General features: G+C 38.5%; 1 protein-coding gene across 1 annotated transcript in view; it reads right to left on the reverse strand.

The window, feature by feature from the left end:
- MACROD2 (mono-ADP ribosylhydrolase 2) overlaps nucleotides 1-18,221 on the reverse strand; it is a 2,703,848-nt gene extending 2,685,627 nt beyond the window's left edge. The window contains exons 1-2 of the mRNA XM_023731427.1: nucleotides 18,152-18,221; nucleotides 7,953-8,069 (exon numbers count right to left, since the gene is read on the reverse strand). Coding sequence (XP_023587195.1) covers nucleotides 7,953-8,069; nucleotides 18,152-18,197 — 163 coding nt within the window. The 5' untranslated portion in view covers nucleotides 18,198-18,221. The remainder of the gene's footprint in view (nucleotides 1-7,952; nucleotides 8,070-18,151) is intronic.
- Nucleotides 18,222-23,035: the final 4,814 nt, after the last annotated feature.

Below are 23,035 nucleotides of genomic sequence, written 5' to 3' on the forward strand. Positions count from 1 at the left end.
CTGACAGAGACTGGAGAAAACCCAAAAGTATGGCCCCTGGACCCTCTTTTAGCTCAGTACCGAAGTCACTCCTGAGGTTCACCCTTTAGTCAAAGATTAGACAAGCCCATAAAACAAAATAAGACTAAATGGGCACGCCAGCCCAGGGGCAAGGACAAGACAGCAGGCAGGGACAGGAAAGCTGGTAACAGGGAATCCAACGTCAAGAACAGGAGAGTGTTGTGAGGGTGGCAACCAATGTCACAAAACAATGTGTGTATTAATTATTTACTAAGAAACTAATCTGCTCTGTAAATCCTCATCTAAAACACAATTAAAAAAAAATAAAGATGTCTCCAGGCCCCATTCTGTATCTTTTGAGGGATGAAAAGACCCATAAAGGAAACAAATAGTTCTTGATTTTTCAATGACCAAGTGTCTTAAAATCTTCCTTGATCAGTTGTAACTCAACTTAGTACGAGTAACACAAAATACTAAGTGGATACCTACAGAAGGACCTCCACTAGACCTATAAATTAAATTTCAATAAGCAGCTACAGTTCCTACCTTCTAAAGCAGATAGCCCACAGTCAGAAAAACTGCGAATAACCATCAGTTATTAAAAAAACAATCTACTTTATATTACACATTGTCAAAGACCATGGATAAGAGCAGACTCGTAAAAAGTTTCAGGCAAGAAAAAGCTGCATTCTAAAATAAGGAGAAAGAGGTTTTGCGTTATCTAGGCCCTTTGATGCCTTCTCTCAATTAATTCTCATGACAACCTTGGGAAGAAAAAAATCAACAACCCCTATGTGGTAACATAGGAAGAGACAAGATTAGGGAGGTCACAGATTCCTCGGCTAGGGTCACATAGTAGCAGGATTGGGGTTTGATGCCAAACGTGTTTGATCCCAAAGCATCTGTGTTCACAGAGTTAATCTGGAAGATACATATCTGTGGAAATAATGGAAGGCATTCCCATTTTTACATTTATTTAACGGAAAGCTGAATCTTTAACGGAAAGCCTCAACTTATCAACCTATTGCCGTTAAGTCGATTCCAACTTATAGTGATCCTATAGGACAGAGTAGAACTGCCCCATAGGACTTCCAAGGCTATAATCTTTATAGAAGCAGCTGCCACATCACTCTCCCGCAAAGCAGCTGGTGGGTTTGAACCATCGATCTTTCGGAGGCAGCTGAGCACTCTAACCACTGAGCCACCAGGGCTCATGACCAAATAAATAACTAAAACTATAAAGTTTCTGCCCCAACAGAATCACTAATAAAAGAAAAGTACAAAATTTGGAAAATCTCTAACTATTTGCATGTGGCAGACACAATCTCAAATACAAATTTGATAGGAAAATCTAATGTATGTTAGTGTAAAGTTACAGAATTCTTGAAAAACTGAATATATCCTAGTCTAGTCTAGGGAATGACCAACAATCCAAAAGCCACTGCTTCTTTGGAGATAAACCAAACTAATTTTCAATATTTCCAAGCATCCAAAAGCACATACATCTTTTTCCCTAGCATACATATGACCACTTTTGCTGAACTGTATTTATTGTCTATATTTTGTTACTTCTTTCATCAGTAACTCTCGACCTGGTTCTAAATCAAAGGCTTACATAAGACCATAACCAGTTGAAAAACAGTTGCCAGCAAACTGAGTCCAACTCATGATGTCTCCATGTGTATCAGAGTAGAACTGTGCTCCACAGGGTTTTCAGTGGATGATTTTTTTTAAAGTAAATCACCAGGACTTTCTTCCAAGAAGCCTCTGTGTGGACTTCAACTGTCAACCTTTAGGTTAGCATCTAAGTACTTAACCATTTGCACCTCCCAGATAAGACAATAAGCTGTATTTAAATCCTTGTTTTGAATACTTATACAAAAATTCAATATTTATATATTTCAGAAAAGAAGTCAAAGACTTCTATGAAGAATCTTGCATACAGAATGAAGAGCAGAGAAAGAAAAAAAATTTTTTAAAGGAAAAGGTTGGCTTTAGTTACCACTAGTTTGCAACGCATCTCAAAGTATCTATCCATGTCTGCACAAACAAAATTCACTTAATTTGTTAAAAAGAAAACTAGCAGAATCTATGGTGAAGTTACAGACTTAAGAAATATGTAGAAAAAAACTTCCATTTTGTGGTCTCAATACTGAGTCATCTTTATACACATTAAAAAATAAAAGATATTTGATTTTTGTTTCTACATTATTCACAGTCTCTGGGTGATGCAAATAAACGGTTAAGCACTCAACTACTAGCCAAAAGGAGGCCCAATGGAGGACACACGGGGTCTCCATAAGTTGGAATCTACTCAATAGCAACTAACAACAACATTATTTAAATACAAGCTTTATATAGGACAATTTACATACCACTTAGTGGTACATACTATAATCAATTTAAAAAAATTTGATTTACGTGTATTGTCAAAAAAAATCTTGAAAAGCTGTTAAAAGGACCAAGACAGAAATAAAGGTAGAGGAAAAACCATGTAATAAATCATTACTTCCTACATAACTTCATATTCCTTTTTTCTCCATTTTATAAATTAAATAATCTACTCCACAAATATTTGTTTGACTAAGCCAGTGTTTATACCTTCACACAGAATAGCACCATTACACATAAATTTTTAATGTTTCATAAATTAGAATGAATTCCATTTATTCTCAAAATTTTAGAAACTATTTAGTTTAAAAGTCTTCCTTGGGGAATGAAATTCTTTGTCTGTAGCCAAGTTATTTTTTTTTAGCGCAAACCAGCTAACTCAGTAAAGTGCTTAAATAGCATATAATATTAAAATAATTTCTTAGAGGTGTTTTAAGTATGAAGAATAAATAATGTCAAAGTAAATGTATTTAGAATGACAATATTTCAAAAGCAGTCCACACTTTAATATATTATTATAACAAGGCTTAAATTTCCACATTTTCACTCATTTTACTTATGTTTTATTGACATGCAAACTCACCGAAACTGAAATCACGACGCTTAGTTACTAAGCATTATAAATAATATATAACGCTGATGAGTACACTAACACATGGATTCTCATCCTTGTCTCTAGTTAAATAGCTACGTAATAATTCAGTAAAATCTTTATTGACATTTATCACTAAGCTATCTAACTTTTAAAACTCAATAAAATCAATCTTACATTATGAAAATGTGAAAGTGTTTATTATCTACATTAAATAATTTCTAATCCCTTAATTCCCACATTAATCTTTGCAATACAGTAAAGAAAGGTGGGAAGAAAAGAAATAAAGCATTAGAATATTATCAGGCAGATAGCATATCCTTTACTTAGCTCACACAAAAATATTTACTCAATATCTAATATGCAACAAGCACTATGCCAGAAGTGAGGGATATAAAGTAAGACAACACAGTCCTTGTTTTCAAGATAATTACAGTCTCATAAAGAAGATAAACCCTGATCAAATACTATGACTGAGTATATAAAAACAAGCTGATATAGATGCCCTATGAAAAGACCATGCCTCTATGAGAGTACATACTAAAGGAACCTGACCCAGAGTAATGGGTTAGGGAAGATTTCACAGCCAATAGGGACATTCAAACTGAGATCTGAAGGATGACAAAAATTAAGCAGGTGACAGGAGTATTAAGGAAAATCCCAGATAAAGGCCCAGTGGTGGAAGAGAGCACAGTATATTCAAGAAACAGAAAGGAGAACAGTGTGGCTACATGAAGAAACTAAGAAAAAGAGTGGTACAGTATGAAGCCAAAGATGAAAAAGAGGAACCAGACCACAAAGGGGTTTAGGCCATGGTAAAAATTTCAGACTTTATCCTAGTCTTTACTTTTCACTTCTAAATTGAAAAATGTCTGTTTCTAATACAAGTTCTAATTATGCAACATTTTTACGGGTAATGGAAACTTCATGAGTAACTGTTGAAAGAATAAGCCAGAGTGGTGTTTGTTCCAAAAAAAAATCAAGCCTGCTGCAATCAAGTCGATCTCCACTCATGATGACTGCATGTGTTACAGAGTAGAATTGCTCCATGGGGTGTTCTTGGCTGTAATCTTTACAGAAGCAGATTGCCAGGTCCTTCTTCCGCAGCACTGCTGGTTGGGTTTGAACCACCAATCTTTAGGTTAGTAGTCGAGTGTTTAACTGTTTGAACCACCTACAGGCCTTAAAATTTTAATGGATAATGTCAAAATTAAGTTACTCTGAATATGGTAGCATAAAAATGAAATCAATACTGATAGATTAAATGAGAAACATCCCTTTCCAACATTTATATTCCTACTGAATTCCATGCTATTTTTAATATCATTTTCATAACTGTGCAGTGATTATAAATTGCATGTTTTAAAAAAAATTATTATTACAAATTTACTAGAGATAAAAGTGTTGGATTAGGTAAAGGAATTGAAAGATGCTTAAGACATAGTTTCTTTGATGATATCTAAATATCATTATTCAACTTGGGACGTAAGTAAAATGTAACAAAATTCAGTACCTACATTGATATTAGCTAGACCTCAAAGTGAACAGACTAAGAGATCAGAAGTCTGGATGTAACTTTTATTTCTTTGGTCAGCCATCACTTCATGTGGAAATAATTTATGAGTAGAAATTAGTTCTAACGAAAATGGGAGCAAAATAAGCCTGAACTTTTAAGCTAACCATGCTAATATTTTTAATACAAAAGAAACAAGAGATGACACACAAGCCTGTAATCAACCCATCTCAAAATATTTCTATAAACTTCAAAACATGGAGAGAGATTCAGACTTACAAAGACTTCACAGTTCACAACACATTTTACAGATGTGTTTTTCACATGACCTTCAAATCAGATTTGAAAGTAAACATACATATAAGATATACAAAATGAATTTTCTTTCTAAATTACCAGTTTAAAAAATATTTTGTCATACCTCAGTGAAATAATTTTATAGTTTTCACCTAGAACACCAAAAACCCATTGCTGTTGAGTCAATTCCAACTCACAGAGACCTTACAGGACAGAACAGAACTGCCCCATAGTGTTTGCAGGACTGTAAATCTTAACAGAAGCAGACTGACGCATCTTTCTCCTGTGGGGCGGCTGGTGGATTTGAACTGCCAACCTTTAGGTTAACAGCCTCCCCTCCATTAAAGCCCATGGCCGTTGAGTCGATTCAGACTTATAGTGACCCTATCGGACAGACTAGAACTGCCCCATAGGGTTTCCAAGGCCGTAATCTTTACAGAAGCAGACTGCCACATCTTTCTCCCGCGGAACGGCTGGTGGGTTTGAACAGCTGACTTCTTGGTTAGCAGCCAAGCGCTTAACCACTGCACCACCAGGGTTCCTTCAGCCTCCCCTACTACACTGTAATCCATGCTAAAGTTCTATTACAACATCACCCAGAGAAGCAATGTTGTTACTTTCTTTGGGTAAAGCAAAGCATTGACAAAAACTCTGCCATGCTTATGCTAATTTTCTCTGACTACTTGATATCAAGGAAAATAGCAACAGCAGTAAGTCTAGATTGCCTTTGAGTCATTACTTTTAAGGTTTATGTAGAACAGCAATGTATCTTTAGCAAAGGAGAAGAACAGAGAATACCATATTTTTACACAAATAACGCGCACCTTCTACATTTGTTTGCCAACCGCACCCCCCACAACGAGGTATTTTCATAAGCACTGCAATACCAGTTTTTTTTTTACATGTTGCTCTGAAAAAATTTAGTATAGTACACTTACAAAGATACCTTGTTGGGGAGGGTGCAGCTGGCAAACAAACATAGAAAGTGCACGTTATTTGCGTAAAAATACAGTATTGCACGAGCCCAACAAATACTGTTCATTTCCTACAAATTAAAAACTAATTGACGAGGGATCATAAATAGACTTCTTTTAAAATTCGGTTTTAAATCCTGTATTTAAAAAACTAAACTACTATAAATATCAGTACTATCAGTACTTACATACATACACATTTATAAGCAGTGGCTTAAGCATTTCAAAATTAAATAATAAAAATATAACTAGATTTATTACTGCCCTTTATCATCTTTTGTAAACCTATATTTTTAAAGAATCTTGGAAACTATTAAAATTACTAACATCTTTTGACCAATGTTACCTATCCAGTGCTCAATTACACTGAAGAAAGCACACGTGACAGATGTATACTATGTAAAGAAAATAAAAGAAAGCCAGTTGCTGTAAACTGGATTTCGACTCACGGCAACACCACATGTGTCAGAGAACTACACTCCATAGGGTTTTCATTGGCTAATTTTACAGAAGTAGATCACCAGGCCTTTCTTCTGAGGCACCTCTGGGTGGACACAAATCTCCAATCTTTCAGTTAGTAGCCAAACAAGTTAACCATTTGCACCACCTGGGGACTCCCTGTATTCAATACCAGTTGCTTATAAGCAAAAGAAAAAGAGATAGCTGGGGCCCAAATGTGAAGAGCCATATCACCCTAGGTCAGATGAGGCACAGAACTCCATGCTGCTGACCTCTAGTCCTGTATTATTTTCATTACACAGCAGTACCTTTTCTTTCAATGCTGTCTTAATTAGACCGTTATTAACACAACTTGCAGGTACTGCTACACTAGGCAGGAAGGTCAGAAGCGCACATCCCAATCAGCTTATCCAGTGACCCCATTAGAACTTGGGATAGAGCCACTACCCTCCTTGCCTAAGGTCACACGTTTCCAGGCAGAGTAAGGTCTGAAAGAATGCACATCTTTTCATTCCCAATACCACAAATTTTGGCTTCCTAGGAAAACAAAATTCTGTCTAAAGCCCCAAGCCCTCACGTAAATGTGTTCTCCTCACAGACACCAAAGCCTAATTTGGCTGCTGTTCCCTCATAGATTTTTCCACAGGAATTCCATGCTAGTGTTCTTGTTCTGAGCCCATAGTACCCTGTAAAGTCCTATCAATCTAAAACCACCATCTGTGAAATCAGCATGTTCCAAGTCCCCTTGAAAAATTTACCTTTCCTTCTCAACTGGTGGTGCTGGTACTGTTGCCGTGGAGTGGATACCGACTCCTGGTGACCCCATGTGTGTAGACTAGAACTGCACTCCACAGGGTTTTTCAACACAGAAGATTGCCAGGACTTATTTTGAAGGCACCTCTGGGTGAGTCTGAACTGCCACCCTTTCAGTTAGTAGTCCCGTACTTAACCATATGCACCAGTCAGGGACTCATTTCTAGTAAATACCTTAAAAAGCACCCAGTTTCATCTGAAGTTCACATTCAGATCATTAACACCAATGAGCGCTAACTCAGAAGGATATTATATACCCATTAACTCTATTATATTCTTCTTTAGAATTTGTTTCCATATAACTCTTTAATACCTAAAACTTCATGTATATGCTAACACAGATATTTGCCTCCAAACAATCTAGACTCTTATCAAATCATAAGGACTTTGAGAGTGAATTTTGCCATACAAATACTTTTACTTGTTGACATAATATCACACTATGCCTAATATATACTCTTTTCTGAAATCATTTGGTTTTCCTCTACTACTAACATACGCTCTTTCAACAGTATCCAACCCTTAAAATTACTTGAAGAAATCCAATATAAATGAACCTAATCAAAGCAAACTCAAAGGACTGCACCTTACCACCAAAGCAGCAAATCCCCAATGGCATTTGCTCCAAGAATTATTGCAGGAAAAAAAAAAAAAAAAGAACCTCTGAAAAAAGCACTATACTACAAATGTGCTAAATTTCAGAACATAAATCACACTAATATCATTTCCTAAGTATAAAAAACACATAACAGGCTACTAAAAACAATTAAGTGCCAAGTGAGCAGTAATTTCAAATAGCAAAATCGTCATCTCTTTATCGAACGCTAGTTATTCATGTGTGTTGACAACTGGCCTGCAGGAGGCATAAATAAATGGGAACAGAATTTACCTGAAAAAGGTCAGAGGAACTTACCATCATTTTGGCTCTTGCCCTTCATCTCTTCCTTCCACGGTGGGATGGTGTTCAGAGGAACATAGTCCCTCACATATTCTTTGCGTCTCTCCTCTAAGGTCATCTTCAGTAAACGTTCTTGCAAAATAAAAGCAGAATCTCCATTTGTATTTAACTTTTAAACTCAGGAATTATTTTGTACTTTAAATACTAACCATGTTAAACTAAGGAAAGAATTGGTATGGTCTTGAGGAACGACAAAATGCAAATCTAATGACTCCATATTTGAGTATTAAAAGAGGTATCAAATTAATTTCATATTAGCAGGGGGGAAAATGATCAAAGTCTGATGAGGAAGACCTCTTGTGATAGTCTGAGAAAAAAGTAAACTCAGCATATACTGATAGTCTTCCACCTGCCAGGTAATATATTTATACACTACAGATACAAAAGTGATCCATACTCTTGAGGAGTTCACAGAACAGAAGAAATGAGTAAGATACAAAATAATGCCTACATAAGTAAAATACGAAATGCTAAACAGGCATGTACAACAGCTAAAAGCACAAGAAAGGCAGCCTACCAAGATATTTCCTCAAATCTACAATGCCATCAACAATAAAAGTGCACTTTCAGCTTAATAATAGCTTCATGGAGGTGATAAACATCACTTTATCTATAAACCAAAAACTAAACCAGTGGCATTCAAGTCATTTCTCACTCACTGCAACCCCATGTGTACATCTTGATTATAAGATTAAACTATAAAAAAGAAATGCACCTTAGAATTAATGATAGTGGGTGTCATTTATGAAAAGTCCCTGGGTGGCAAAGCGTGCACTTGACTACTAACTAAAAGTTGGCAACTGGAACCCACCCAGCAGTGCTGCAGAAAAAAGTTCTGGCAATCTGCTTCTTTAAAGGGTACAGCCAAGAAAACCTTATAAAACAATTTTACTCTGTAACACATGGAGTTGTCATGAGTTGGAACTAACTTGACGACAATGGGTTTAGTTTTTGTTTTTGTTTTTTTTTTGTTTGATATTTACAAAGAACTTACTATGTGAGTACTTCACATGGATAATCTCATTAAAATAATCTTCCTAACACCTCAGTAAAATGGGTAGACTTATTATCCCTATTCTGCAGATAGGGCAATGAAACACAGCAAAGTTAGTAATTTGCCCAAAGCTTAAAAATGGCAAGCCAGGATTAAAATTCAGATAGATATGTCCATTAGTCAGAGACCGTAGCCTACATTATTACCACTACACTACACTAACTTCTCACAAAAAGCTCCCTAAAAGAGGTGATATGTATGCTGGTTCATGAAGAATAGGTAGAATTTTGCCATGAAGGGGTGAGAAGTAAGGACATTTCAGACTAAACAGATAATAGAAATAAAGGTAAGGAAATATGAATAGTTTAATGGAGCTGCAAGATATGTTATGAGAAGGGTAGTGGACAGAGAGGTGAAATGTAACTAGAAACAGAAGTTAAAATGAAACTATACAGGGACGTGTATACAGGGAGTTTAACCTTTAGCCTATAAAGTAGACCACTAATAATCAAAGCTGAGTATGCATATCTCAAAGGGTATATAAAATGATCCACTAGGATACATGGAAAAAAAACCTAAGAAATTCTATTTATATTTATTTTTAATCTAAATAAATAAGAAAAAATTAAGTTAGTAATATTCAATATGTACATTGACACTGGCTTCCTCACTCAGTCTGTATGTCAGCTCTCATGTATCATATGCTTTACCTGAAATCCCCACAATGTGGAGAGACTGACAGTTGGACTCTCACTGTCTAGAATTCTTTTAGCATATTGCAAGGTATCGTAGTTTGGGTGAATGGATTTAAGGATAATATCTAGTTTTAGGTTATCTAACCCTCACAAAACAGTCATTTAAAAGATTCTTGCACAGAAATAAATTGCAAAAAGTACTAATACTATAAGCACAAGTGATCAAGAAATGAAAAGCCAACATTTCTCCTGCTCCTAGGACTAATTTTTCTCCAGCCACATTGAGACAACAAAATACGATACTGTGTTGTGACATATTCATGTCACATTACTCAAGGGTCAACACTGTATTACTGGGTTTAAGGTGTCTATGGCACATTCAGTGGACATTGGTGGTTCAGTGGCAGAATTCTCGCCTTCCACGTAGGAGACCCAAGTTCGATTCCCGGCCAGTGCACCTCAAGTACAGCCACCATCCATCTGTCAATGGAGGCTCACATGTTGTTGATGCTGAACAGGTTTCAGCAGAACTTCCAGAGTAAGACAGACTAGGAAAAAAGGCCTGGTGATCTACTTCCAAAAATTAGCCAACAAAAACACTATGGATCACAACAGTCCAATCTGCAGGACCAAGCAACATTTTGTTCCATTGTGCACAGGGTCACCATGAGTCAGGGGCTGACTTGATGGCAGCTAACAACAACAACATGGGACATTCCAGCAGTTGATATCAAGAATCTGAGCTCAGCAGAGGGGTCTAATTAGAAACATAAATTTTGAGCCAATCACAAAAGGACAAATATTATATGACCTCACATAAAAGGACAAGAAAAGGCAAATGTATAGAGATCAAAGTTTATTAGTAGTTACCAGGGGTGAGAGGGAGGGGAAAAGAGGGGTTAACAGTGATGGAAAAATCACATTGATTAAGAGTAGGGTTGCACAGCCGATTATTGCAATTGCTCTCAATAAGTTGTACATCTGTAAAAAGTTGAATTGGCAAAAGTCGTGTGATATATTTACAACAATGACAAGAAAAAAAGAGTAACTACTGAGGCTGCTTACATACAACCGAACACCTCATGGGATTCTATTCCTTGGTTTGGAGGTTTACGGTCATGGTTTCATGGGACAGCCCAGTTAATTGACCTAGTAATATGTTTAGTACTTCTTTTCTACCTCCTAGTTTACTGCACAGTGCCTGGGGTCTTAAAAGCTTGCAAGCAGCCATCCAAGGCTCAACAATTGATCTCTGTTCACCTAGAGTAGCAGAGGAAGGAGAGTTAGGGAATAGGAGGGGGAAACGGAATGTGTGGCTAATTGCCTCCAGGAAAAACTGCCTCCTTTGCCATGAGATCAAAAGAACTGGATGGTGCCCCACTACCATTACTGAACATTTTGATCAAAGATTCTGCAGAAGAATCCTGATCAAAAGAAGGAAAACACAGAACAGAATTTCAACTTCTCATGGGCTCTAGACTTTCTGGAGCCATGGAGGGTAAACGAACCCCTGAAACCAGTGCCCTGAGATAATCTTTAAACCTTAAACCAAAAATATTCCCTGAAGTCATCTTAAAACTGAACCATAGTTTAGCTTAACTAGTAAAAAAGGTCTGCCTTGAGCATTATGCTCTTTTAAGAACTATCTATATGGGATCAAATGACAACAGTAACTTGAAAGATTAGATAGGAACCTTAGGGGGCAGTGAGTTTATGTTAATGAGGGAGGAACAACTCAGGAAAGGAGGGTGAGAATGGTTGCAAAACTGGAAGAATATAATCAATGTCACTAAATTGTACATGGAGAAACTGTTGAATTGGCATGTATTTTGCTGGGTATATTCTCAACAAAAACAACAAACTAAAATTTAGAAAAAAGAAAAAAAACATTCATTCTGGAAGTTATCACTTAAACTTCTGGTCTTAGACGACATTCATAGAAGAGGGAAGGGAGGAAAGGGACCAAACCTTGAAAGAACAACATTTAGGGAGTGGGCACAAACAGGGGAACAATAAACTAAAACTTAGATGTCACCGAGGGTACAAGTTGAATCAAGGACCCAGTGATTTGAAAACCAGCAGAGAAAAGAGTTTTAATAAGCAGAAAGTGGGAAATAATTGTCAACTGTTACAGAAAGGTCGAGAAAAATAAACATTAGTAAGTCCTTAGTTTGATCAACTGCATCACCAGTAGCACTGCAAAGAGAGTAATGGTTTAAAGAGCTGTCTAAATTCTAATCCTAAATCATTATACAAATCCGAATTTGGGTCAGTTACTTAACCTCTTTATGTCTCAGTTTCCTTTTGAGGTAGGCAGTATTCCCAATTTACACATGAGGCAACTAAGACAGAGACATCAAATAACTTACCTAAGGTCCTACATCTAGTAACTACTACAGCTAGGATTCAAATTCAGACAAGCGGTGTTCAAATCTCTCGACTCACACTATACTACCTCATAAGGTTGTTAGAGAATTAAATAAAATAAACCATGTACAGTACTTAGAATAGTGCTGAGCACACAAATAGGACTCAAGGAGTAATTATTTTTGTATTAATACCATCATCGCCATTATTACTGAATGACTTTAGAACGTCAGTTTCATTAAAATATAACTGGATTGCAGGAGACTAAGAGGGACTGAGGAAAGGAATGAAAGTGTGAATAGTAAATCCAAGGTGAAACCACACAGGAAAAAAAGCTACCTTAGGGTAGAAGAGACTTGAACATTGCTATAGGCTGAGGAGAGGTACCTGAAGACACCAAGAAATTAAACATATCAGAGAGGAAATAAATGATGGCACAAGATATCAAATAATACAGAAGATAGAATAAAGAGCACAAGCAGAGCCGTTAGTTTTAGAAAGGGAGAAAAGTGCTTCCTCTAATATAGGAACAAAGCAGAAAGGACATGTAAAGAAATATATGGAGGGGGATGTTAAGGGTATTCGTGTTATATGACATATTATTTTTCTGTGAATTAAAAGGCAATGTCAACTCAACAACAGAAAGACAATCAACCCAATTTAAAAAATGGACAAAGGACTTCAATATACTTTTATCCAGAGAAGATATACAAATGGCCAATAAACACATAAAAAGATGTTCGATATCATTAGCCATTGTCTTGTTAGCTGCCGTCTAGACGCCCTCAACTAATGGCAATCCCATGCACAACAGGAAAAAACGCTGCCGGTCCTGTGCCATCCCCATGATTGGTTGTGGATCAAACTGTTGTAATCTACAGGCTTTTCATTGTCAGGTTTTCAGAAGTAGATTACCAAGCCTTTTATTCGTAGTCCGTCTTGGTCTGGAAGTGCCACTGAAACCCACTTCACTGACAGATGGGTGGTGGCTGTGCTTGAGGTACACTGGCCAGAAATCAAACGGGTCTCTTGCATGGAAGGTGAGAATTTTACCACTGACTCACCACCGCCTCCTCCACGAGTTATTAGAGAAATGCAAATCAAAATCACGGGATACCACTTCACACACCACTATCTGAACGGCTATAGTTCAAAAAAAAAGGTCATCAACAACTGTTGGCAAGGATGTGGAAAAACTGTGGAACCCTCATGCACTGCTGGTAGGAAGAGAAAATGACGTAGATGCTGTGGAAAAGTTTTACAGTTCTTAAAGAAGTTAAAGCTATGAACACTAGGACCCAGCAATTCCACTCCTGGGTTTATACACCAAAGAATTGAAAGCAGGTACTCAAACAGATATTTGTATGCCAATGTTCACTGCAGTATTATTCACAATAGCCAAAAGATGGTAACAGGTGAATAGATAAAACAAAATGTGCTATATTCATATAACAGAATATTAGTCAACCATAAAGAGAAACGAAGTTCTGATACATGTTACAAGGATGAACCTTAAAAACATTATGCTAAGTGAAATAAGCCAGATACAAAAGGACAAATGTTCTATGATTCCACTTATATGAAATATCTTCAATAGACAAATATATAGAGACAGAAAGTAGTTTAGTAGTTACCAAGGGAAGAGGGAATGGGGAGTTATTGTTTAATGGGTACAGAGTTTCTGTCTAAACTGATGACAGAATTTTGAAAATAAATAGTGGTAATGTTGGATAACATTGTGAATACAATTAATGCCATTGAATTATACAACTAAAAATGGCAAGTTTTATGTTATATATGTTTTACCACAATAAAGAAAAGCAATGTCATCTGTTTAATACAGGGGTATAGGATCTTTATTGACAGGAAGTTTGAAGGGAGAAAGGTGAAAGTATGAAATTATCACACTGAGGAGAAAAAGGAAGATAACTAGCAGTTGCCAAAGCACGGCCTGAAAAGCTCAGATCATCAATGCGGAATTATTACACTACTGATCAGATTGAAAGACACTATGAAGCAACTCATAGTTTTTATAAATGTCAGAAGGTACCTATAGGAATGCAACCTGGCCACTGCCATTCCATCACTTAGAACAAAAAACACAATGAATAATAAGATGACAAAATACGAGATAATTTAAGTTGCAATACTTGAATATATACATCACATGGTTTTGAATTAGGGTTCAAATTTCTAGATCAGTAACATTTATTTACTATGTGTGGACTTGAGAACTCCTCAGTTAGTTGTTATTTATTTAAATGAAACATACTGAAGTCCACAGACATGTATACAGCTTCTTCGGCACTATAAAACTTTTCCTTAAAGAATGCTTCACCTTTGCAATGAATCCTTTTTCCGTGAACCAAGCATACAAACAGGTAGACATATCTATTAAAGGCAATCCCTGGAATACAAACAAATTTCATTCCTAAGTCTGTCTTTAAGTCAAATTTGTAGTAAGTCGGTACAGTTAGGTTACAGTTCATATCTAACATCAGTTAGACAAAGGTTTGCTTTGTATACAGTATACAGTATACCTTTCTGCACATAAAAAATATTAAACACTTCCAGATACACTAAAATATCTTTAACATAATAATACAGTAATAATAATAATGTTTTGATGCACTTGCAAAGTATGCCCGTTATTATGAACTACTGTATGTACCTCGAATTTTTAATAGAAAAGACTGGTTCATAACTATGGGTGTACCTAAGTCAGACTTTTGTGACCCGGGGACTGCCTGTACCGATTTAAAATCTGTTTAAAAAATGCCTTGACATTTCAATGAGGTGGGTAAGCCTTCCTTTACATTTAAATAATAGCTGCAAAAATACCATGCCATCAGCTCTCCCGTAAGATGAAAGGATAAGGTCACGTGTCCCATCAGCTTCTTTAATACTAACTACTGTACTGAAAATCCTTAGTTCCTTCTTGGTGGTATAATATATGATATTTTATACCCAGTATTCCAAAAATAGACATCCTGATAAAACATGCAAACATACATTAAAGTGTTCAGGTCACATTAATGCTTTCCTTTAACATTAATTTCATGTAAAAATAGCTTAGTTTTAGAAAAAAAGAAATTTGTTAAATATTTTCTTTAATTGTACACTTGCTTCTTTCTTTAGAAAATAGTAATTTGGTTATATTTTCCACACTATTAACAGCAGGAAAAAAAAAACCCAAGACATTAAAAAAAGACTAAAATGCTTGCTTGACACAGTGCAACAGTGTGGATGTTAAAGATGAGACCATTACAACACTGTTACTTTGTGGTTGTTAGTGGATTCCAACTCATGGCAACCTGATGTGTACAGAGCAGAACTGTACTCCATAGGGTTTTCAAAACTGTGTGTGACCTTTTGGAAGCAGATTGCCAGGCCTTACTTCCAAGGTGCCTCTGGGTAGACTTAAACTGTCAACTCTTCATGTAGTACTCCCACACAACCATCTTCACGACCCAGGGACTCCTGTTGTTAGTTTAGAAACACTGTTTATTATGATAGAAAAAATAGTTCTTAAGTAATCGTTATAATTTCATCAATGATTCATGTTATTGAAAACAATGTCTATTTCTTCCACTACTTTGCCTTCATTATCAACATTACAAAGCTAATATTTCAAGGCCATCAATAAAAATGGGCACAAATGATTTTTTAATGCTCACAAGATAAATTCTTGTTGAAACTGTTAAACCCAAAATAACTGCTACTGCAAAGACAAGGCAAAATTATTGTACGCTACTTTATATATCAGGTTATCGTTCTCAATGGCATTTGTTTTGTGACATCACAATTTTTAGTTCTATATATGCCCATAATCATCAAAACATAATTAAATGGCATATAAATTAATCTATCTACAATATAAATTGTGCTGTTCAGTTATGTTATATTAAATCTTCCCATAGTTACTTTGAGATAAATTCCCTCTTCATCCCTTTTATCATGCATTGTTTGAAGTAGGCCCTATACAGAGGACTCTTTTTGCAAATTAATTCCCCTTCTTACCTCCACTGTGTGACTTTCCAGTTTACAAAGGCCAGGGCTTGCAATAAAAGTCTACAGGTTTTAAAGAGCTATTATCAAGGAAACTGAGAAGCTGGACTATATGAAGAACATGGCATCAAGATTGGAGGAAGACTCATTAACCACCTGTGATACGCAGATGACACAATCTTGCTTGCTGAAAGTGAAGAGGCCTTGAAGCACTTACTGATGAAGATCAAAGACTACATACAGCCTTCAGTATAGATTACACCTCGGTGTAAAGAAAACAAAAATCCTCACAACTGGACCAATAAGAAACATCATGATAAACAGAGAAAAGATTGAAGTTGTCAAGGATTTCATTTTACTTGGATCCACAATCAACACCCATGGAAGCAGCAGTCAAAAAACAATGTATTGCCTTGAGCAAATATGCTGCAAAAGACCTCTTTAAAGTGTTCAAAAGCAAAGATGTCACTTTGAAGACTAAAGTGTGCCTGACCCAGTCATGGTATTTTCAATTGCGTCATATGCATGCAAAATCTGGACAATGAATAAGGAAGAATTGATGCCTTTAAATTATGGTGTTGGCGAAGAATACTGAATATACTACAGACCGCCAGAAAAATGAACAAATCTGTCTTGGAAGAAGTACAGCCAGAACGCTCATTAGAAGCAAGCATACTTAGTCTCACTTTGGACATGTTATCAGGAGGGACCAGTCCCTGGAGAAGGACATCATACTTGGCAAAGTAGAGGGTCAGTGAAAGAGAGGAAGACCCTCAATGAGACAGATTGACACAGTGGCTCCAACAATGGGACTTAAACATAGCAAGGATTGTGAGGATGTGCATGAGAGGGCAGTGTTTCGTTCAGTTGTACGTAGGATTGCTATGAGTCAGAACCGACTCAATGGCACCTAACAGCATCAAGGAAATCAACTTTCAGCCTAGCTATCCCTTTACCCTTCTTCTATAAAGAAGATGGGATACTTAGGAAAGATATGTACTATCCTCACTGGACCCTACCCTTAATATACAGGTTCACTGTACTTCAGTAGAAGCCAATGCAGGAGCCTTTTGTTACATTCCTGCAAGAATAAAAGGAAAAAGTTGTGAAAAGAAAAAAAGAGAAAGTCAGAAATTCAAATTTTACATTAAAATATGCTCGGACTATGATGCCAGAAAGGGAGAAAGTTAGAAAGGGAATGGGGGGGGCGGGGGGAGGAGAGGAAGCGGGTGGAAGGGAGGAGAAAGAAAGGAAAGGGAGGAGGGGGTCAGGAAAGGGAGGAGGTGGGTGTGGAATGCATACATCTGTTTCTTAAAGTAATCAGTGCCGCTGCCAACCTAGCTGATTTGGATAAGCCTTGATATGCACAAAATTCAGAGGTGGGTTCATTCACGGAGAGTGACATGAGTCACACAGTCTTATTCTGAACAACTTTAGACTGTGAATGGGGATGGAATACACAGAAACACACTGCCGGGGAGAAAAGTCCATTCAGACTTTTCTGAAGGCGCTTATCCTCAGGAACAGAACTCTCGTTTTAGGTTTCCCCTAAAGTTCTGGGTTTCAAAAGTTACACTGCAGCACAGAAGGAGGAATCTAGAAAAGGGGGAAACACCTGAAGGTGGGGACACTTTGCGGGGAGTGGGGGGCAGGGGCGAGTACAGAATGGATGAGGGTACAGCAGGGTGCAGCGGGGCGCAGAGGCGCAGCAGTAGCTGCAGCCGATATGCCTGCCGGAGGGCACGTGTCCGTGGGACACCCAGCACCGTGTCAAAGTCCCAGCTGGGGTCCGAGGACCTGGATGGGGGAACTCTGGAAGTCGAGGTTGGGCGAGAAAGCTGAGCGGGCGCGGCCAGCTGGAGAGGGGCGTGCGCCCACACGTGCCCCAGCTGCAGGTGCCGGGGGCGGCGCGTGCACGCCGGTGTGCGCGCGAGTGTACACACCGACACGGGAGGGAGGCGGCACCGGCCGGGACGGCGCGAGGCAGGAGCTCTGGTCGGGGGCGCCGCAGCACACACAGCCCTAACCCTGACCCCCGCCCCCACCCCAGCCCCACTCCCCGCACCCCCAAGATTCGACAGGCCAGTTACCTTTCTCCTCTCTCCACACCTTTTTCTTCTTGTTGCTGGGGTACATGTTGCCGTGGGGGTGGCTGGCTTTAAGCTGCAAGTTCCCCAGGCTCACGGGCAAACAGGGTGTGTATGGAGTGGGAGGGGTGGGAGGGGGCACTCGGGAGGGAAAAAGTGAAAGAGGCTCTAGGTCCAGCGCCGCTCCTCGCTCGCCTGTCGCCGCCCTCCTCCCTAGCCCGCGATAGCCTCCGGCTCCCACCTGCCTCAGCCCTGCTGCCGCCGCTACAGCAGCACCTCAGAGCCTGTCAACTAGGTCACGCCTCGCGCTAACCTAACACCCGCGCAGGCCCCGCCTCCCAGCCTCTTGGCAGCGCCGCCTTCCATTGGCTGCACCGCCCGCCGCTCTCCGCCTTCCAGCCACCGAGCGCCCCGACTACGGCCCCAGAGCGCAGGCGCAGGCGCAGGCCCGGGCCCGTCGCCGAGGACCTTAGGGAGCTGGAGGGGGAGGAGCCAGCGCGAGATGGGGCTGTAGACGGTCGCTCGATAGGGGCGTGGCGTGCAGCGGGCGCCTCGTAGGAGAGGGAGGTGGCCAGAGCTTACAGCTGGACCGCGCCAGGAGACTCTGAAGGCGTGGCTTTTGGAGCAGGTGCTCCAGGTGACTTGGGTAAAAGTGGGCAAAAACTGCCTCACTGACTGGAGGATGTGGAGGTGGGGAGGAGACCGTGGGTAAATAGGAATTCTGCGTGCCCTCTCCAACTGCTCCGTCCTGCGCAGATTTTACCAGATAATCTGAAGCTTTTCTTTTGGTGGGCAAATAAAACCTAAAGAAGTAATAGTACTGGGAGATGGTTCCAGACCTTAAGCAAACGGCTTCTGAACCTTGTAGTAAAAATTATATATTTCATTGGAATTCGGTGAAATTTGAAAGGAATGAAGGTAAACTGGACTACGTACTTAAGGGTTATAAGAACCAGGAGACAGTGGGCAACCAAAATATTAGCTTGGAAACAGAAGTCATACATAAAGACAAAAACAAATTCAACTGGTTGTTAAGCAGAGCCAGGTCATCATATAATTTCATTCCTGTCTTGATTTATGGGTAATACTAATCTGTTTGTGTTATGAAATTCTGGTTCCAAAAGAGCCCACCACAAGAATAGAGTGACCTAGATTCCTGAGGAAGCTTTCTCTCACCCCCAGTATTGTGTTGCTAAATATTAGGCCATCCACAGGCTGGTTGGTAGATGTGGTAAATCCACATTTATTCAGCAATTCCAGTGCTCTGTTAACATATATTGTACTTAAGCCAGGTGTACAAAGGAAAATAATTTGGGGGGACACATATTTTTATAATAAGTGGCAAAAGGAAGAAAGGGATTGGCCCGTTAAGAATCGTAAAGAATGGAATGTTCTGAGTAAAGAAACATACTCATAGGATGATTCATAACATAGTAAGGCAATGATTTTTATTTTGACACTGTCTCTGCTTCTGTTTTGCTTTTAATCCTGTGAAATACATAAGAGTTATTCTGGCTGGGAGAAATAGGGAAAGCTTCAAGAAGGAAGTGACATTTGACTAGTAATAAAATTTATTGTTAACAGAAATTAAAAGGAGGGTTCTGATTCAAGAGCCATTTCCAAAACAAAATCAATAGAATTTTTAACGGAATAGTTTGTGAGGGAAGGATAAGGAAGAGAAAGAAGACAAGGGTTTCATGGGATAGGTAAGAAGGAGAATAGCAATATTAATTATATTAGGCAATACTGGAGCAGTTGCAGATTTTATGGGAAAGATATTGAGTTCTTATTTAGTGGTGCTAAATGTAAGGTGTCTGCAGGAAGGTACACCATATGGACACCTTCCCTTCCGTTATAATACGAAAGCTATTTCTACTCCAGCCTAGGACCAATCCTTCCACCTGTGCGTATTAGAAACAGTGCACTGTTGATTATCCCTCCTGTCATGTGAACTCAAAGAACTGGAACATCCATCAACTTTTAAATTTTCTCAAGTCTCTCCCATGTTAAAAAAAAAAAAAAAAAGCCTTCTTACCATCTCATATCCCCCTCCAGATAGAACTTCTCCTTCCCTTCAAAAAGATTCTATACCTGCTCTGTCAATTTCCATACATCTCACTCCCTCTTCTCAGTCCACTCAAATCTGGATTCTGTCCCCATCAGTAACCTGAAATCGCTCTCACTAACGTGATGAATGACCTTCATGTGCCTAACTTAATGATCATTTTTCAGTCTTACAAGATCTCTTGGCAGTATTTGACACTGCTGACTTTTCATTCCTCTTTGCAGCATCCTTTTATTTTGATTTCAATACCCTTTTGAGTTTCCTCCTTCCTGTCTGGCCATTCTTTCTCAGTTTCTGTTATGGGTAAAACTGTGTCACCCAAAAATGATGTTGAAGCCCTAACCCCTGTACGTGTGAATGTAACCTTGTTTGGAAATAGAGCTTTTCTTTTGTTAAATGAGATCATTCCAGAGTAGAATGGGTCCTAATCCTAATTGTTCTGAGTATTTTTTAATAAAAGAGAAGAACAGTCGCAAAAACAGAATCATACATGGGGCAAGGTGCTCTATGAAGTACATCTATAAGCAGCAAAAGAGCACCAAAGATTGCCAGCAACCACTAGGAGTTAAGAAAGAGGCTGGAACAGTTCTTTTCCCAAGGCCCTCAGAAGGAATCAGCATGCCCAATACCTTGAATTCAGAGTTCTAGCCTCTGGAACTGTGAGAAAGTAAATTTCTATTCTTTAAGGCCACTTACTTTATGGTATTTTGTTATGGCATCCCTAGGAAACAGTGACAGAGAGTAAACGTGCTGCACTGACAAATACCTAAAAATGTGGAAACGGCTTTGGGAATGGGTGGTAGGTAGAGGCTGGAAAATTTTTGAGGTGCTTAATAGTAAAAGCCTAAATTACCTTAAAGAGACTGTTGATAGAATTACGGACTTAACAGGTGATTCTGGTGGGGGCTCAGAAAGAAATGAGGAGAACTATAGAGAAATCTTCTATAATCTTGGATAAAATATTGCTAGAAATGTGGATGTTAAGTGTGCTTCTGGTGAGGCCTTAAAAGGAAATGATGAACATGTTATTAGATACTGGAGGAAAGGTAATCCTTCTTATAAAGTAGCAAAGAACTCAGCTGAATTATGTTCAAATGTTTTGTGGGAAGTAGAACCTGTTAGTAATGGGCTTGGATATATGGCTGAGGAGATTTTTAAGCAAAATTTGGAAGGTGTAGTATTGTTTCTCCTTACTGCTTACAGTAAAATGAGTGAGGAAATGGATAAATTAAGGTAAGAACTGTGCAAAAAGAAAGCATAACTTGAAGATTTGGAAAATTCTGTTGTAAAAATTAAGAAAGCATGCCCTGGAAAGAACACTAAGGTTATAAATACACAATCATTTGCCAAAGAAATTAGACGTGTGACCTGTGGATCCAATCAACCATGTCAGCTGAAGCACTGTCAATTTAGACTGAAGGAGACAGAAACAAGATGAAATGAAGGAAAGTTATCTGACTCCTGGCAGAAAATGGGACAGTGGAGCTACTTGACTGTGAACATCTGTTGTCCTCCAAGAAAAGGAAAGGACTCTCCTAAGATTGGCTCTGTGAACCTTGACAAATTAGTCAAACTCTCTGTGTCTTGGTTTTCTTATTAATTATATGGAGATAATAATACAGTACCTACCTTATAAGATTGCTATGAGGATTACTTGCATTAAAAAAAAAAAAACACTTAGAACAGTGACTACCACATAGTAAAGGTGACAGAGATGCTCACTCTTATTGTTTCCTCTCTCTTGGCACACAGGACGACTATATTTCCCAGCCTCCCTTGCAGTTAGAGCATATGACTACATTTTGAATTAATTATAGGGCAGAAGTGATGTATGCTATTTCCAGACCTGACTATCAAACTTTCTATGCGGTAGTCCATATTCTCTTTTTCCTTGCCACAGTTATCTAAGAAGCAGCATCTCAAAAAGGAAGGAGCTTGGATCCCTGAGTCACTGCTGGGAGGAGTAACTCAGGAATCTAAGGACCACTACATCTGCCTGTGGTGTAAACAAGAAATACATTTTTATTTTGTTAAGGCACTAGTATTTAGAGGGCATTTGTTTCAAAAGTTAGCATTAATTACTCTGAAAAAAAATACTATTATCATTCAGTAAGTGTTAGATATTAATATTTAATGTCTAAAAGTTGAAATGCAACATGTAAGATACTGAACTCATGATCTTTATCCCACACTTGGTCAGTGTTCCCTGTCTTTTTTAATGGCTCTATCACCCATTCATCTGAACAATCTGGAAACGTAAGCACCATCCCTGGTACCTCTTACAAGTTCACTTCATATCAAAATGCATTGCTATACTTGTTCAATTTTATCATAATTCTTGAATTCCTCCACTTTCTAATACCACCAAAATAAGCTGTTTGAATTTAACTGGATTACTACAAAGACTTCCTAAATGACTCTGAAATCCACTTTTGCCCCTCTTCTGTCTATTGTCGACACTGCATCTAGAGTTATCTTGCCAAATTTGGTCATGTCACCTCACTATTGTAAATCATTCAGTGATTTTTTTTGGTGGTGGTATAAAAACTAAACCATTGGTAATAGAGTGACCATTGCCTACCGATCCAGCCTTATTTTATACCATGCCCCATCACCACCCCAAACCCTATCCCCTGATCCCAGCCATACCAACCTTAGAGCATTTCATTTACTTGAACACATCTTGTTCTCACCACATGGCCTTTATACTTTTGTCCCTATGCCTGACATGTGATTTGTGTAGTTGTCCATTCTCATTCTTCAGATTTCAGGTTAAACATCACACTCTGGGGAAGGCTTCCCTGCATCTGACCCTACCCAAA

This window comes from Trichechus manatus, unplaced genomic scaffold (assembly GCF_000243295.1).
Source record: "Trichechus manatus latirostris isolate Lorelei unplaced genomic scaffold, TriManLat1.0 scaffold00042, whole genome shotgun sequence".
In the NCBI taxonomy this organism is placed as follows: Eukaryota; Metazoa; Chordata; class Mammalia; order Sirenia; family Trichechidae; genus Trichechus; species Trichechus manatus.